The 17563-nt window shown below is 32.1% G+C and overlaps 2 protein-coding genes across 2 annotated transcripts; one reads left to right on the plus strand and one right to left on the minus strand.

Moving 5' to 3' along the window:
* Positions 1-134: 134 nt before the first annotated feature.
* LOC128385513 (cysteine desulfurase-like) lies at positions 135-2454 on the minus strand. The gene is given in 4 exon segments (XM_053344387.1): positions 135-1312; positions 1315-1587; positions 1719-1987; positions 2112-2454. Coding segments are annotated over 3 exon segments (1338 nt in total). The 5' UTR covers positions 1825-1987; positions 2112-2454; the 3' UTR covers positions 135-353.
* A 176-nt stretch (positions 2455-2630) lies between these two features.
* On the plus strand, positions 2631-13608 carry LOC128385511 (inositol 1,4,5-trisphosphate receptor type 1-like). Its single transcript, XM_053344384.1, is given in 8 exon segments — positions 2631-7088; positions 7301-7423; positions 7537-7828; positions 7831-8222; positions 8472-8667; positions 8790-9556; positions 9862-9906; positions 10215-13608. Coding segments are annotated over 8 exon segments (8685 nt in total). The 5' UTR covers positions 2631-3365; the 3' UTR covers positions 13362-13608.
* Positions 13609-17563: the final 3955 nt, after the last annotated feature.

Below are 17563 nucleotides of genomic sequence, written 5' to 3' on the forward strand. Positions count from 1 at the left end.
TTTCAAGAGACAATTTAACTTTGATTATCAAGTCTCCTGTTAATTGCAGACTAATTTTACAAGTTTAATAAACTTTTTTTAAGGAGATTTGGTTTGTCTTCAAATCAAAGTCAAAATAATGTAACAATTAAAGATAATTTTGACTATTTATCTGATTACTTTGAAAGATGAATCAACAATTAAACAAAGTGGACTATTAATTGTATCGGTTACAATTGATAACTCAATTGGTAAAAGTTTACTCCTTGCAATTTAAAAGTCACTTAATTAATTGTTAACTGTAACTTTTAGTGATCAAATTTTGATAAAATTAAATTGTTGTTTAACATCAGATTGATTGGAGTACTGATTGTTTAATGTTGACTCCATTGAATTGTCTTGATGTCGATTCCATCTTGAACCATTTCCCAAAGTGGACTCATCTCTCTTAGTCTATTAACATGATAGATACACTTTTCTACAGTAAAATCAACTTCAGCTTGGGTTGTGAATCGACCGATACCAAATCGGATTGAAGAATGTGCCAGATCCTCTTCAGCGCCAATAGCTCTCAATACATAAGAAGGTTCTAATGATGCGGAAGTACAGGCTGATCCAGAAGAAAGAGCAATATCTTTTAGAGCAACTAATAAACTTTCACCTTCGACACATGAGAAGGAAATATTAACACAACCGGGATAACTTGATTCTCGAGATCCATTGATAATAACTTCGGGAATATTGTCCAATATTTTGGTAATAAGTCGATCAGATAATTTTGAAATATGCTTGTGGTCATAGTCCATTTCTTGAGCGGCAACTTTACAAGCAGCTCCAAGGCCAACAGCCAACGGTGTTGGTACGGTTCCACTACGAAGTCCTCTTTCCTGACCACCGCCGCTTTGTAAAGCCTCAACTCGAACTCTAGGCCTACGACGTACGTAAATGGCACCAACACCTTTGGGCCCGTAAATTTTATGTCCACTGATCGACATTAGGTCAATGTTCATAGATTCAACATTTAACGGTATTTTTCCGATGGCCTGAGCAGCATCGGTGTGAAGGAAAACCTTTCTCTCCCTGCAAATGGCTCCAATTTCCTTGATCGGCTGGATTATGCCAATCTCGTTATTAACCGTCATCACGGAGACTAAAAGTGTATCTTTTGTGATTGCAGCTTCCAAATCTCTTAAATCAATAAGGCCTGTTTTCTGAACGGGCAGATAAGTTACTTTAAATCCATTATTTTCCAAATATCGACACGAGTCTAAAACACATTTATGTTCAATTTGTGTGGTGATTACGTGATTTTTTTTATCCTTGTAAAATTTGCAACTCCTTTAATTGCGATATTATTTGACTCGGTTGCTCCAGAGGTGAAGATTATTTCTTTCGGATCGGCACCAATCAAATGGGCCACATGAGCTCGAGCTTCTTCAACGGCAGCCTCACTTTCCCAGCCATATGAGTGTGTCCGTGAATGTGGATTACCATATAGAGAGACCATGTAAGGTAACATTGTATCTATGACCCTTGGATCCATAGGTGAAGTCGCTTGTACATCAAGATACAAAGGCCGTAAAGATGGAGTTTTTTTAGAAGAAGTTCCTAAAGAATATGAGTAAAAGAAAAACAAAAATTTAAGTCGCATTTAAAATCATATAGAATATAAGAGAAAAGGAGAGAGAGAGAGAGAAAAATGTAAAATCGATCATGTTGAATTGACAATCAATTCTTACCTTCCGAGGTTGAACTTGCACTTCGAGTAGATGAAACAATCAACCCATGTAAATGAGGTGATAGTAATTTCAATGTCAACGATCTAGTTGGAATTGTCAGAGACATTTTCACCGGTAAGAAATTAAATCAAGGTGGTGAAACAAACAGAGTGAGACAAAGATTGATGAGAAAATAAAAACCCTTCAAAAGTCAAAGAAACCCATGAAAATGGACCAACAGGAGGCAAAGAAACAAACACACCAACAAATGGTAATTAATCCGATTCAAACTAGAAATAGAAAATAGCAAAGAAACAAAGAATTAATAAATTATTTTCCAACAAAATGAGTCACAATAAATTCAATGTTAAATGTCAATGAGAATAGAAAATGAAAATCAATCAAAATACTTACCAAGATGAGAAGCGAAACCTTTAACCAAATAGAATTCAAAAAGCTTGTACAGTTCAATTAATCGATAATAAAACAAGAAATGAACAATCAACTGACAATTAACCGAGAAAATTAACCCGAAACAATTAAGAAAAATGAAAACAGAAAATTACAATTAGTCAAATGCGTCACATTGCATCACAAAGAGAGGAACATGTGAGACAAAACCGATACATCGATGGTAAAAAATAACCGAAAAAGAAACGAAATGAAACAATTAAATTCTCTTAAACATGAGGGCCATAAATTAATTCTAATGAAAAGAACCAAAAAAAGAAAATTAATTAACCGGAATGATTTAATTATGGTCAAGAGAGAAAAAGAAAATTAAAAAATGAAATTAAATTGAAGGAGAATAACATAAAAGTAACATTACCTCTCGGTAGATGGAAACAGTTTCTATGTCGAATTCTAATAGAAAACGAAAGTTACTCCATCAGGCGAACAAAATTTGAACTAATTTTCTTTTCATTTGTCATTTTTTTCCTTTAACTTTAATGTAGATTTTTAATTTAATTGTTATTGTGATCTTTTTGTAACAATTAAATTGTTATTCATTCCTTAAGTTTATTTAAATGTAATATTTTACTTATCGTTACTATCTACTGTTAATCAGTATTGTCCTTTAAACCCAAGGTCAACAATTATCATCATTCATCGTCACCAATCTAATCGGTATTAGAAATCATCTCATTTCTATTATGTTAATCACTTTTTGTTTTTTGATTGTTTGTTAATTAATCCAATTTCATGTTAATTTCTCTCTCTCTCTCTTTTTTATAATTCATTATATTTTCTATTATAATTTACCTATTTTTGTTCCTGTGTATTTGTGAGATTTTTTTTCTCCTCAAATTCTGTTTCAATTGTTCATTTAATTTTCTATTCTCTTTTTGTTGTTGTACATTTTTCTTTTTGTGGAATATTTTTTTTTCTCTCTCTCTCTCTCTCTCTTTCTCTTTTCTTTTGGTTTGAGATTTTCTTGTCTCTTTTTTTTGTAAGGTCAACAATTAAGTTAATTTACTTCTTCTAATGTAATAGAGAAAAAGAGAAAGAAAAGATTTATTGTTTGTTGTTAGTCTTCTCTCCATTTTCAATCTCCTTCTTTCCTCTCTCTTTCTCTCTCCCTATTTTCGTTTTGATGATTCTACGTTTCCTTGTCTTTTCTCTTCTTTTTCCTCTGTGAAAACCAAGAAATTTTCAACAAAACGGGAAATGGAACCAACAAGTCCATCATCCTCTTCGTCTTCAATATATGCTTCTCATCACCAACAACAACAACAGCAACACCAATCATCTTACTATCAACCATTTTCTCATTATGGTTATCCTCATCAGCAATTTTCTCATCAACCACAGTATTCACATCATCATCATTCCTATTCATCTATTCCATCTTCATCCCAATTACCAAATTCAACAAATATTCCAACAACAATCGGTGATTCTCCAGTTCGTATTGGTGATACAATTGCTCTATTTGTTGCTCAAGGTAAAGTTCAAGGTTTCCTGACAACCCTTGATTCAGTTGATGAAAGAGCAGCGGTCACTTGTGATGGTAATTTAACTGAGACACCATCCAAAATGAGAGATTACCTTTATCGTATCTGTATTGCTGGTAAACATGAAGCTCAACAAGATTTTCAAGAAGCTCGTCTACGTGATCCAAGTAACGAATCAAGGTTGGCAACATTGAAAGTTTATGCAACCGATGAGAAGAGAGCCAATGAAGAGGAGAATCGTTCACGTCGTGGTGAAATACTACATTATGGTGATGTTATCCAGTTATTAAATTTAAAAAATAATAAATATGTTACCGCTTTCACCAAGATACCTGCTCAATTGGATCCATCAGCATGGAGAGTTTCACTTGACCGTGATGGTAATGATAATTCACATTTCCGGGTTACCGATTGTCTCAAATTTCGTGGAAATGGTGAACAAGTTACCTATGGAGATGAGATTTTTCTTGTCTCAGTGACCGCTGCTCAACGTTTACATGCCTCTAATCGGGAGCATTCAGATCACAAAGGATGCTTTGAGGTGAACATTTCAAATGCCTTTACCAGTTGGAAGATACTTCTTTACCTTGATTACCGTGAAAATCTTGAAGGTTATCTCAAAGCTGGTGATGTTTTCCGTCTCTTTCATTCTGAATCTGCTCGATATTTGACTTTGGACGATTTAGAGGAAACCGTTAACGATGGTGGTTGTAAAAAAAAGGTTGTGTCACAAAAAGTGTTCCTTAGGTATACCGCTCGAACCGAAGCAACGTCAGCAACTAGTTCTAAAGCTCTTTGGGAGGTTGAAATACGTCAAGGTGAAGTGCCTCGAGGCGGTTTAGCCCATTGGGATTCAACTATACGATTTAAACATTTATCAACAGGTAAATATCTTGGTTTGGCTCCTGACCCATTAGCTGAACCAGGATCAAGCCAATGGTATCTTGTACCATCGTCAACATATGATGATAAAATTGAATTTCGTCTACATCCAACTCGTGAGGTGAACATTGGTGATTGTGTTCCCCATAAATCATTTGTTCGTATTCTTAATCAGTCAACACGTTCATGGTTACATCATACTAATGATTTTTTCGATGCAAATCAGAAAAAGGATAAAGATCAAGCAATTCTTTACATGTCCAAAGTGATCGCTGTTCAAAAAAATGGAAACAAAGAGGTTTTCCAAATAATTCCAGTCTCTTTCTCTGAAGTTCGTGATCTTGATTTTGTTAACGATGCTCATCGTTTCCTTAAAACTGCCGTTGAAAAATTGAAAGATCATTCATTATCGGCACCAGAAAGGAAAGTTCTTAAATCATTACTATTTGATTTAATGTTTTTCATTATCAATCAACCTAAAGATGAATCAAAACCACAACCACCAAGTACCTCATCGGTTATCCCTGATCGAGATAGACAAAAATTGGTACGAGAACAGAAACTTTTACAGATAATCTTTGAACTTTTGGCTGCACCATTTATCCGAAATGATTCAATTCCAGATGATCCAGAATATAATCGTTATCTGGTTGAAATACTTCGTTATGCTTATCGTATACTTCAATTATCTCAGAAAGAGTATCGAAAAAATCAGTTGGAAATAAGTAAAAGGTTCAGTTTTATCATTGGTCAAGTTGAACATAAACAAACCGAGGAATCAGCTTTGGAAACCATAACAGTATTAATTCAGGGTAACACACAATTTATGGAGGGATTTGTGGGTGAAAATGAGATTAAATTGTTTATCTCACTTTTAAAAACACCAAAGGAAACCAAAAAAGAATCCAAATCAAATATATTAGATTTATTGAAAAATCTTTGTGTCTGTGATGGTGAATCAGTTAAAACTCAGGAAAGTTTCTGTAAATGTTTACTCTTTGAGAATCCGGATGCATTAATACACACCAAGATGGAAGATGGTGAAGTTTACCTTTACCCTGACTCATTAAGACCCGGAAATAAGATTTCATTGAAACAATTAGTTTCCGATGCAAAAAGATCACATAACAAGGATTCAAGTGCCGAGCAAATGTTAAAATATTATTGTAATCAATTGGATTTATTTTGTGCAATGTGTTTCAAAAGGCAATACGATGCAATTGGTTACCTTAAAGACACCGAAAAGTTAACAATTGAATTAATTCATCAGTGTATGGTTGATGAAGATTTACCAATTGAGCTTCGAGCGGTTTTTTGTCGTCTTATGCTTCACCTTCACGTTGACTGTAAGCCCAATGTAATGATTCAACCTATTGAATATGCACGAGTTTGGGCTGATATACCGACACCGGCAGAGTTTGATGAATACGATATTGTTGAGGCTAAATTGAAGGTTGGTGCTGATGGAGCAAGAAAAGACGTTCAAAACGCTTTATCTAGTACAATTTCATTCGTTGAGGATTATTTAACTATGGTTGGTCAAGGGGATAAAGATTATATCAACAATTTAACTCTTGAAGTGATGAAATTGGTTCGTAATTTAATGTTGTTTGGTTTTTTCAATTTCAAAAAGTTAATCAAATTGAATAAAACGATATTGGACATTTTAAAAAAATCGGAAAAACTTGACGAACCAGATAGACCAGATCGAGCGAGAATGCAAGATGTCGTTGTAACCAAATTAAAGGAGCATAAACAAGCTCAAAGCATTTCGAAACCACCATTAAGTCAATTCGGTGTTGGACCGGCCATGGATATCCGTTTAAATATAATTGAGATATTAAATTTCATCTATGATATAAGATTAGATTATCGGATAACCAATATTTTGGTTCATTTTAAGGATCAAAGTCACAGTTTATGTTCACCGTCTAAAATATCATCGGAAGATGTTGAGGCCATTTTTGAGGATTCAAAGACCAACCTTGATGGTTCAATGGGCTTTATATCGGTTAAAATATTATTAAGTTTTATTATTAACTCGAAAGCCTATTCATTAGTTTCTGGAGCTATGAAATTGTTAATACGTGAATTTAAACAACGCAAAGAGTTTCTTAATGCTCTTCGACAGGTACAATTGTTAATCAAAAAGGAAGACGTTCAAATCTATGAGTATTTTAGGAAAGCCTTGGAAGTATTGAAAGAGTATGTTGAAGAATCGGAAACTTGGGTTTACACTAAATCAAAAAGAGACGACGAAGATAAGATAAAATGTGGCCTTCGAGATGAAGATCGCGATTTACCCTCACCACCTCCAGGAATACCTAATTATCCTCTATTGATTGATTCAGATAAATCGAATGCTCTTTTATTGATTGACATTAAAGAGGAACAAATTAAACGGTACAATCGAGTTGACAGTATATTACAAACACTGTCCTACTGTTGTCGTGATAAATCAACCAACAAGGCGAAAAAATTGGAGCAAAGTCTATTACAATCAAGAGGATTGGTTAAAATTCTAGTCGATCTGTTGTCAATTAATTATGATGAGGTATCTAGATGATAATAAAGCCAACAATCAACAATCAATAACACACATTACCCATTTATCAAACCATCACCTTAATCATAATCACCTCCATCACCATCATCATTAATAACTAATACATCTAGAATGATGTTGATGATGATTTAATTACTTAAACTATCAACACTTTGATCTAATTAATTTTTTTTCTTCTTTTTTCTTCCCTTATCAATTAGAATGATCCTTACATAAAGAAAATCTTTGAACGAACTCACGAATTGCTCCAAGATTTTTGCTACAATAATCCAACTAATCAAGAAGAGCTCTATGAACACTATGAAAGATTTCTTAAACCTGAGGTAATTAATTAATCATCTGTCAGGGAGAATCATTTCTCTTCCCGTAATTTGTTATTTCCTTTTCTTTTCTTTTTACCGTTATCATTGATATTTTTTCTTCTTCATCTTTTTAGAAACTTGAGATGGAAACGCTGATGAGTATTTTTGTCAACAACGAAAAACTTTGCAATGAAATTAACGAAGAAGCAATTAGAAAGTGTGTTAACTTTATCATCTCTCAGGGTAAAAAAACCTACTTCCTGGATTTCCTGTTGACAATCGTTAAATCAGAGGGTAAAGCGCTGCCCAATGTCCAGGCCAAAATATTGAATGAACTTAAATTTCACAAAGAGGATATTTTTGATTGGGATGGTGGTGAAAAGATTCGTGAACTAATGAGATCCATGATCTGTAGTCGTTACAATAAAGAGGTGAACTATGGTTCCATATAAAATTGATTGACCTGTTAGCCGCTTGTACCGAGGGTAAAAACAAAAACAATGAAAAAGATTGTGCTGGACTTTGTCCATTTGATTATATTGCTCACATTATCGAGTATAACAATTGTCATCCTCGGGTCAAGGAAGCTTATTGTAGACTACTGACCAATTCTCATATTGAAACTGAAATTCACCAGGAAGAGTTAAGCAGATCATCAAAAATGACCAAACTAATTGAAAGTCTCTTCGGTGATATCAACGAAACCCTAATGAAAACATCACAGACAAAACTACAACTTGACCACGACTGGACATCATATCTTTCTCGAGGATTTCTTTACATGTTACGAGCTTTCATCACCTCATCAACCTCTACAAGCGTAAGTATATAATTTTCCTCCTATCAATTGGTAATTAATCTTAACCACTTGTTAATTTGATTTGATTAAACAAAACTGGAAACAAAAAGTCAATCTTAATCACATTTTAACCCAGAAATCAAATCAACCAATGATTTACAATTGGTTACAAGGTTAACAATTAATTCTTTATGATTACATTAATATTAACGATTTTTTTTTCTTCTTCTTCTTCCTCTACTTTCTTTAATTCTCTCTTTCTAATTGTAGCAAACAACTTTAGATAAAATAATCAAAAACCTTCACAATTTGATTAATCAACGATTTAATGTGACTGAAAACCTAGAAGCTAAATTAAAAAAAGATATGCGTGAATTAATTGAAATATCAACTAAATTAGTCTCTGGTGATAAATTGGTTATACCTATTGTAAAATATGCTCATACCTGGCGTGAGAAGAAATTAGGTAAACATCATTAGAGTTAATTAACTAATTAGATATTGATTACATCTTCATCTTAATTTTCCCATGTTAACAATATTTTCTTAATTATTATTGTCTCATTTTTTTGTTTATCATCAATTTAGCTCGTAATGAAACCTCTCGCTCCGATCAATCTGATCAACCCATTAATCCTTTGACAAAAGATCCACCTAAGGTTCAGATAAGCTCAGCACCGAACGATTCAAATAATCAATTATTAACAATTACCAACAAAACTACCACAACTCTAACCACAACTTCAACCACCAACACTATCAACACCACCGTCACCACCACCACAACAACAAATCAACTTAGTAACGGTGATAATAATAAAGGAGCACCTACACCACCACTTCGTAAAAGGCCACCTCGTCTTTATTTAAATGGAACCGAATCATCTTCATCTTCCCTATCATCATTATCATCCACTTCAACAATAATCACAACTCTATCCAATCAACAACAACAACAACAACAACAAGAATCACAAAATGATCAACCATTAATAGATCTAATGGATTCATCATCCTCTTTACCTGGTCTACTTTTATCATCTTCCCTTCAAGATGATATTGTCCAATCAAATTGGAAAAATTTAATTGACGAACAACGAACCGAATTAGAACCAAAAATTAAAGCCGAATTGTCAGTTCTGATTGATGTTTTCTATCAGCCCGCTGCCCTGTTTCCCATTAATACTCAGATGCATAAAAATCTATTAAGGGGATTTTTCATTCAACATCTAATCCAACATATCTTAGCTCTTGTCATGTATGGAACCAAAGAACAGATTAAAACCGATGAGAAAGTAATCATTCAAACCTTACAAATATTAACTGAACTTGTTATCGATGATAAAACCAATCAGGTAAATACACAAATTGTCATAATTAATGTTACAAAATACTAATTACAAATCAAGTAGAAAAAGTAGAAATACTCATGAAACTCATGTTTACTTGAGAAAGAGAATCAAAAAAACAACAACAACTACACTAACCAACAATTAACTGACCTTCTTAATTCATTTACAATGATTGATACAAACTAATAATTCACTTTGTTCCCCACTAATAACCATAAATTAACATTAATTATAATTAATGATCTTCTCTGTTAATCTTTGATTCTTGTTATTTTATCAATTGCTGACCAATTACTTTATTATTCAAGGAGCTTCCTGAGCCTACTGAATACGAGCTCAGCCTTGAAGTCAAGGTAAAACAATTAACAATAATTCACCATGTTGATAATTAAGATATTATTTCAAATTATTAGATTCAGCATGATGATTAACCTAAACGATTGCATGACAAATATTTACCTTATTATTTGTTGTCCCTTTTATTATTTCATCATTACCTTGTTAATTTTGTTTACATCATTTTCTAATAGATGAGAAATTAATTTCCTTTTCTTTTTAAATACAATTGTTTTTTTTACTTCAATTATATTAACTAATTAGAGAAAAACAATTTAAGATTATATTTTAATTCTTGTTTTATTCTTTGTTGTGTAAAATTTAGGCTGAAAATTTGCGATTCCATCTGAAGGAGCGTTACTTTGGCCCAGCAAATAGTAACAATAATTGTAATGGAAACTGTGATTCCAGTGCCAATGGAAATGTTAATAGCACTTATTCAGATCGACAGTCATCATCATCATCATCTTCATCATCACCTTATCCAACCATGGACTCGGCATCATATGTACTTTCTGCTCAACCCTTTAGTTACCTTCCAAGAAGCTGTAAAGATTTACGATGTATTCAAAATGAGCTGAATGAACTGAATGCACCTCAAATTGTGGTTGAAATTATCATGAAAAATCCAAGTGAAGATATATTTGCTTACTCAATTAAATTTGGTAAAGCTTTACTCAATGATGGAAATGAAAACATTCAGAAAAGTTTTTACAATGAAATCTCAAAAGGATCGGATAAGTTTATTAAAAATTTTTACGATCGCATGGTATTGGCCCAGAAAGCATATAAAACGGGCTTTAAAAGTCCGTTTCATGTTAAAAGTCCAAGTACACCAGGTAAACCATCAATTTCTGATCGAGATGCTTCACCAGGAAGTGAATTTCCACCCTCTCTTCCTGTTCCGGTTCCTCCATCTCCTCATCCTTCACCACCTCCACCTCCGATCATTGTTCCAACATTGACTCCCTCACCTAAACCTGGAAGTGGATTAAGTTATAACTTTAATTCAGCCAAAATTGAAGAGGATAAGGAAAACCATTTAAACTCTGCAATTACTGCCACCGAATTGGGATACAAATCATTGGGTAACAAAACCGTTGGTAGTTTTGTCGAACCAAATTATCCGGAAGAAGTTGATTTCCTTAATTTAAGAGCTGAATCACATGGAACCGGAAGTATAACACCCAATACACTTGCCGCCATGATAAGTCATTCACTGGCCTCACCCAAGAAACCTAAACTTCCACCTGAAGTAACCATCATGGAAGAGATTCTTGAATTTTTGAGACTTTTATGTGAGAATCATTATCGAGAAATGCAAGATTTACTTCGCAATGATAAACGAAAAGATCAAAATTTAGTCGCTGAAACATTTAAATTCTTGATCAAACTTTGTGGCTCACATAAGACTAAAACAATCGATGGTAATTATCTTAACGAGGAAAATGTTGGCCTTTTCAACCAAACCGTTAAAACGCTGATTGAATATTGTCAAGGTCCATGTCATGAGAATCAAAATTGTATCGCTAAATGTGAAAGCAATGGAATTGAATTTATCATTACATTGATTAAAAATCGAGCAGAATTGGACTCTAAGTACATGGAAGATGTTAGATCGCTCAAGATTAACGCTTCCAAACTGTTACTGGCCATTATTGAATCACGATCGGATATTGATTTCGCCGAAATAGTTACCAAAATTGTGGACGCCAACCTTATCCATCATTCCTGTGAGATTTATCAAAAGTATAAGAAATTCATGGAAACGGAAGCTCATCGAGGTAACCCTTCAGCTCTTAAAGATGGCGAGGAATCAGAAGAGGTGAAAGAGATTGAAGTTGGTCATAATATTTACATTCTATGTCACCAGTGTCAACGATATTCAGTCCAATTGAACGAGCAAATCAACCGAGAGCAAAAACAAGAGGACTGTCGTGATGCGATCGCTTTCTTTCAGAAAAAAACTGCCCAAGTTGAGGTTGTCCGACGTGATAGTCCCGAACAGCGAGTTGAGTTTATCGTATTCGCGGTACCCGAACAATGCCATTTCCTCACGGAAGAGACAAAGAAAAAAGTTCTCCACCGAACTGAACTTGATGAGAAAGCTCGTTCCAAAGTTCCTGATTTTTTCCGTCAAGTTGACATTCTCCAGGCCGAGATGGAATGGCAACGTGACCTTCAGTCAAAGAAACGGCTTTCGCACGCAATTAGCCGTTACATGTCCAAATGGGGCTCTCTTTCTTTCCAATTAGCGGTTCTATTGAATCTGATTGTGATCTCTTACTATCCGTTTGGTGAGACTCCCGTTGGACTTGAACATCGGTCATACTTGGCCTGCCTAGTCATTGGTCTTTGGTTATATCTGTTTGGAACTCATAAAAGGTCACTTGATCTAGTTTTTGACGGCGCCTTCCGTTTAACCGTTGTTCTCACAACGTGGCTTCTAGTTCATACCATTGGTCCACAAGCGGTCATTTATATCTGTGGTATATTGGATATTATAATTACTATTGTCTATCTTTTTAGTTTCTTTATCAATCGTGGGTATCGACGGGGCTGGTTAAACAATCTAATGGACTATGAATTGATCTATCACTGCGTTTATCTGACCTTTTGTACCTTGGGACTGTTTCATCCGCTTTTTTATTCTGCCCTTTTGCTTCACGTTATTTATCAAGAGGAGACTCTAAGAAATGTTATACGATCGGTTACACGAAACTCAAAGTCTTTACTTTTGACCTGTTTATTGGCGTTAATCTTGATACACATTGCGGCCACTTTTGGTTATCTTTACTTCAATTTTGACTTTCGACGGGAATATGTACCACAAGATAATGAAGAGGAAAGTCAAGCAACCGAATACTCTTGTAAAACTTTATTCCAATGTTTGATTACCACCATAAACTATGGCCTTCGATCGGGTGGAGGTATTGGCGATGTCCTTCGACCTGCATCCTCGCAAGAAAGTCTCTACTATGGTCGTGTTATTTATGAACTTTTCTTCTATTTTTTCATCAATGTTATCATTCTCAACTTATTCTTTGGTATCATCATTGACACTTTTGCCGATCTCCGTCAAGAGAAGCAAAAGAAAGAGGATATCCTTAGAAATACTTGTTTCATTTGTGGCCTGCCACGAGCTGATTTCGATAATCGTGCCGGTGTTTCCTTTGAGAAGCACATTGCCCGTGAACATCATATGTGGCATTATCTTTACTTCATGATACTCTTACGAACTAAACCTAAGACTGAATTTACTGGACCCGAAACTTACGTGTTCAAATTAATGGAGAAAAATGATTGGACTTGGTTTCCCATTCGAAAGGCCATGTCGTTGGAAGGTACCGATCCCGAAATTCAATTGGAATACATTAGAGCTCCGGAACGATTTGCTTATCCCCGTGAATTGGAGGCTCAATGTTTATCCGGACATCCAAGAGATTCATTATCCCTTCTTACTCCATGTTAATTGAAACTCACGCAAAATCAACTTTATCCCCAATAAACGAGAGCAATTAGTTAATTATCAACACTCACATAAGGAAACGAGAAGAAAAGACGAAACCAAAATTCATATTTAAACAAAAATATCATTCCAATAGCTGAACACATGACATATGACATGACAACTACACATCAATTGAATGGACACAATTTAAATTAATCTCAATTAAATTGGCTTGAAACAATTACAACCCAATCATTAAGATCAACAATTAAGGAGCACAATTAATGAACATTGTTATAATTTCAACCCAAAACAAAAAGCTCAACTCAAAAGCTTATCATTTATTTTGCACAAAAAAAACGTTAATATAATTAATTTAATCATCCCGTGCCGATCAACACCTGATGAAATTGTTGGCCTGTAATCAAAAATGATCAACAAATCATAATTTTTTGTGTTAATTGTTACACAATATTTAGTTTATCAGCACAATTAACCTTAACCTTGTTGATGAAAATGAAATGCTATTTGTTAACATTATATTATTACATAAGTAACAATATGTACAAAAGAAAGTAAATGTTAACAATCAAAAATCAGATACAATTATAGTTAGTTAATCAAAATTTTACAATTTAGAGTGCAATTAATTAGCATTTTATTTAATCATCAAACAAAAGGTTTAATTAGTTTAATTGTCTTTCAAAATTTACCGAAATGTTCAAGCATAAGAAACAACAAAAAAACAAATCAAATTATCTCGTTATCATAATATTACAATCAATTGATTTTAATCAATTAAATTAAATCATTTCCAATGTTAATGGTCACAATTACAGAGACTTTAAATGAACGCAATCAACTTATGATAATTAAAGTCTTTCTGTTAATCAAATCTAAATAAAATATAATATTGAAATTATCACAACAATTTAATGTATTGTGACAATTGAATGATGGCAAAACAAAACAAAAACAATAAATTAAAATTAAAATTAACTGTTAAAACAATTAAATTAACAATCGATCCAGTTGATTGTCTCTACATGAGATATTAAACTTTAATTGTCACGTGACCGATGAGAAAGTGATTAGTTAATTGTAATGATAGTCTAGCAAAATTTTTCCCCTTCCTGATTTGCAATCTCAATGAAAGATCAATACAATTAATCATCATCTTAATTTAACTGGATTAATATTGATGATAATCAGGAACAATCAACATATTCAACAACACCAACAATTAAAACTAATTGTTTAATCAAAAATGAAAATAAGACAATAAAGTTAACCAGATAAACGTTTCTTGATTATCACAGTGAGTTAATCATCAACAATCAAAAGGTTAATTAACTTGTATTGTTTTAATCTGATATCACCTTGGGTATATAAAAATGAACAACAATTAACCAGCAATCAATTTTTTTCCTTGCTAATCCCTTAACCATTTTGGTGTAACAATTTAAATTGAAAGTTTTTTCATTCGCTTCCTTTAATTGTTAATTTAATTATTAACCGGATGTTTACCTTTAATGGTTAACTTTGTGATTCCAATGATGAGCTTCATGTTAATTAGTTTTATATAATTGTGACGATTGTTAAACAACAATTAAGACAAATCATAACGAAACAGTAATCAAATTATTAATTCGTAATGATAAACTTTGTTAATTCTTGATAACAATTAACTCAACAAACAATATAATCGCTCATAAGAAAACAATTGAACAATTTAGTAGATAAAATTAAGGCTTAATCTTTGAGCCTCTTAATTGTTACACTGCGAACATGATTAAGAAACAAACACAATTAAATTCACACATACACACACCTTAATTAAGAAAGTACATACAGTTAATTGTTAAGATAATTAATGATCGTTAGAAACTTTAATAGTTAAAGAAACTTTTTCTTTCTAATAGAAAACTCGATTAATTGGAATGTAAGTAAATTGTGATCGTTAATTGTGCCACAATTTACGCAAATATTGAATAGTATTTAAACTAAATGATCAACAATCAATTTAAATTAACTAACGATTAACATTAAATCGATTCCGATGACAATCAATTAGTTTTTAAACGAAAATTTCATCAACTTAATTAAAGTTTGGATCCATTTTTTTCTTGGTACATTTAATGATTAAATCGTTGACACTTCGACACGCTTTCGACATGGTTATTGATACTCATCATCATTATCTTAATCATCATCATCATCATCATCATCGTGATAATGATGATAACTAAATTGTTAAGCTTCTTAAGTTTAGACGATTAAATTGTTGTGATTAACTTTTACCACCGAGAAGGTAAATTGTTGCAATCGATTAGGCTCATGGTGAGAGATTCAATTGAAGAGAAGGTGAAGAAAAAAAGTTCAACCGATAATCATGATCATCATGTTGATCATCATTTCCATGATTAACATGGAAAAATATTGATGAGAAATTTTTTCTTTTCCAATTATATTGGTTATCGATATATAATATTGATTCTGATATTATTATGATTCAGTTTGATTTCCAGGTAATCAGGAAATTGTTATGATTAAATTTCTTGCGATGAAAAATTGTTGCTTCCAGAAAAGTTTGATTGATTGTTAATTGGTAACAATTTAAATTGCTTCTATTTTCAATATCAATGGTTCATTTTGAATTACAAATTTTCATCGAGTAAATTAAATTGTAAATCAATTGATTAATATGAAAACTGTTTGATTATTAATTGGTTTTCATTTATTATTATCAATGTTATCATTATTTGTATTACTGGTTGTTGATTAACATTTAGTTAATTGGTTGATAAATTAGATTACCAAAAGTCAAATCTAATTTATATAACAATCAATTGTTGCTGTTGTTGTTGATTAAATTGTTAATAAATATCAGAAAACTTTAATTTGATGGTTGATTATTTCATTTTTCAGGTCAATCAATTTCAAATCAACTGATTAACTAATTAATTAACAATATGATTTCTTGATTCTTACTGATTATCAGAATTTGTAACAATTGCGAAGGAGAAAAAAAAATTAGTTCCAATTGATTTTCGTTAGAACTTTTTTTCTCCTTGGAAAAAGTTGATTGTGATTCTAAACAAAACAACTAATCTTAATTGTCTTCGTCTAATTAAACTCATTAACTATGCGATAATTAGCACATCCTGTGTCATCATCTTCATCTTCATCATCATCATCATCATCATCATCAGGAAGTCTTAACAGTTAATAGAAAACTTTTTTTGTCGAAAAAAAGTTTCCTCGTAACAGTTTGATTCCAATTCGTTATTCATTCAATTGGAACTAATAATCAAATTTAAATGATTGTAAATCAGTTTGATGTTAATAATATATTTATATCGATTAGTTAACAATTAGTTAATTGTAGAAAACAAATTGTCATGTTATTAGTTAATGATTAGGAAAATACAAATCTCCAGACTAACAATTGATTCAAATTGAAAATAATTTTTCCAACTTTCAATTATTTGAAATCAAATCAATTAGTTTTCAATTTAATTGTGATTAATATAAGTATAATAACTAAATTGGACAATTTAATTAAATTGTTGTCAAATGAACCAATAAACAAATTTAGTAATCCAATATTCAATTAATTGTGATTTAAAAGTGAAAAATTATTACTGATTGTTAAGTTAATTAGTTTTTAACAATTTTCCATCCGGAAACATATAAATGAAATGATTAATATAAATTGTCAATTTAATTTGATTAAATTTACGAAGACAATTAAAAATTTAACCTTAAATCACTTGTAACAATTTCTAATCGTCTTTGTGATCACAATTAAATACTTAAGATTGAGTTAATTGTAACAATTAACAAAACTCTCGAAGAACGAATCAAGATTAATAATCAATTGTCATTGGAAATTGTTAAATGATTAGCAAATTGATCAATTGATTTGTTGTCAAATTAATCAACAAAAAAAAAACGTTCTGATTGACCCTTAACTTAAATTGTACTTGACCACGAATTGATTTGATTAAAATGACAACAACAACAACAAGAGCAAATTTAATTAACTGCCCGCTGAGTTATTGTTAACAATTAACAGAAATTTTGTCTTTCTTGATGAAAATAGTTTCTAATTGGTAGCAAAAGTATTGACAATCAAATGAATATTGATTTAATTAGATTATCAAATTAATTGTAATAAAAAGTAATAGAAAAAAAGTTTTACCCACTTATTGTGGATTACA

Source organism: Panonychus citri, unplaced genomic scaffold, assembly GCF_014898815.1.
Source record: "Panonychus citri isolate SS breed McGregor unplaced genomic scaffold, ASM1489881v1 Contig00049, whole genome shotgun sequence".
Lineage (NCBI taxonomy): Eukaryota > Metazoa > Arthropoda > Arachnida > Trombidiformes > Tetranychidae > Panonychus > Panonychus citri.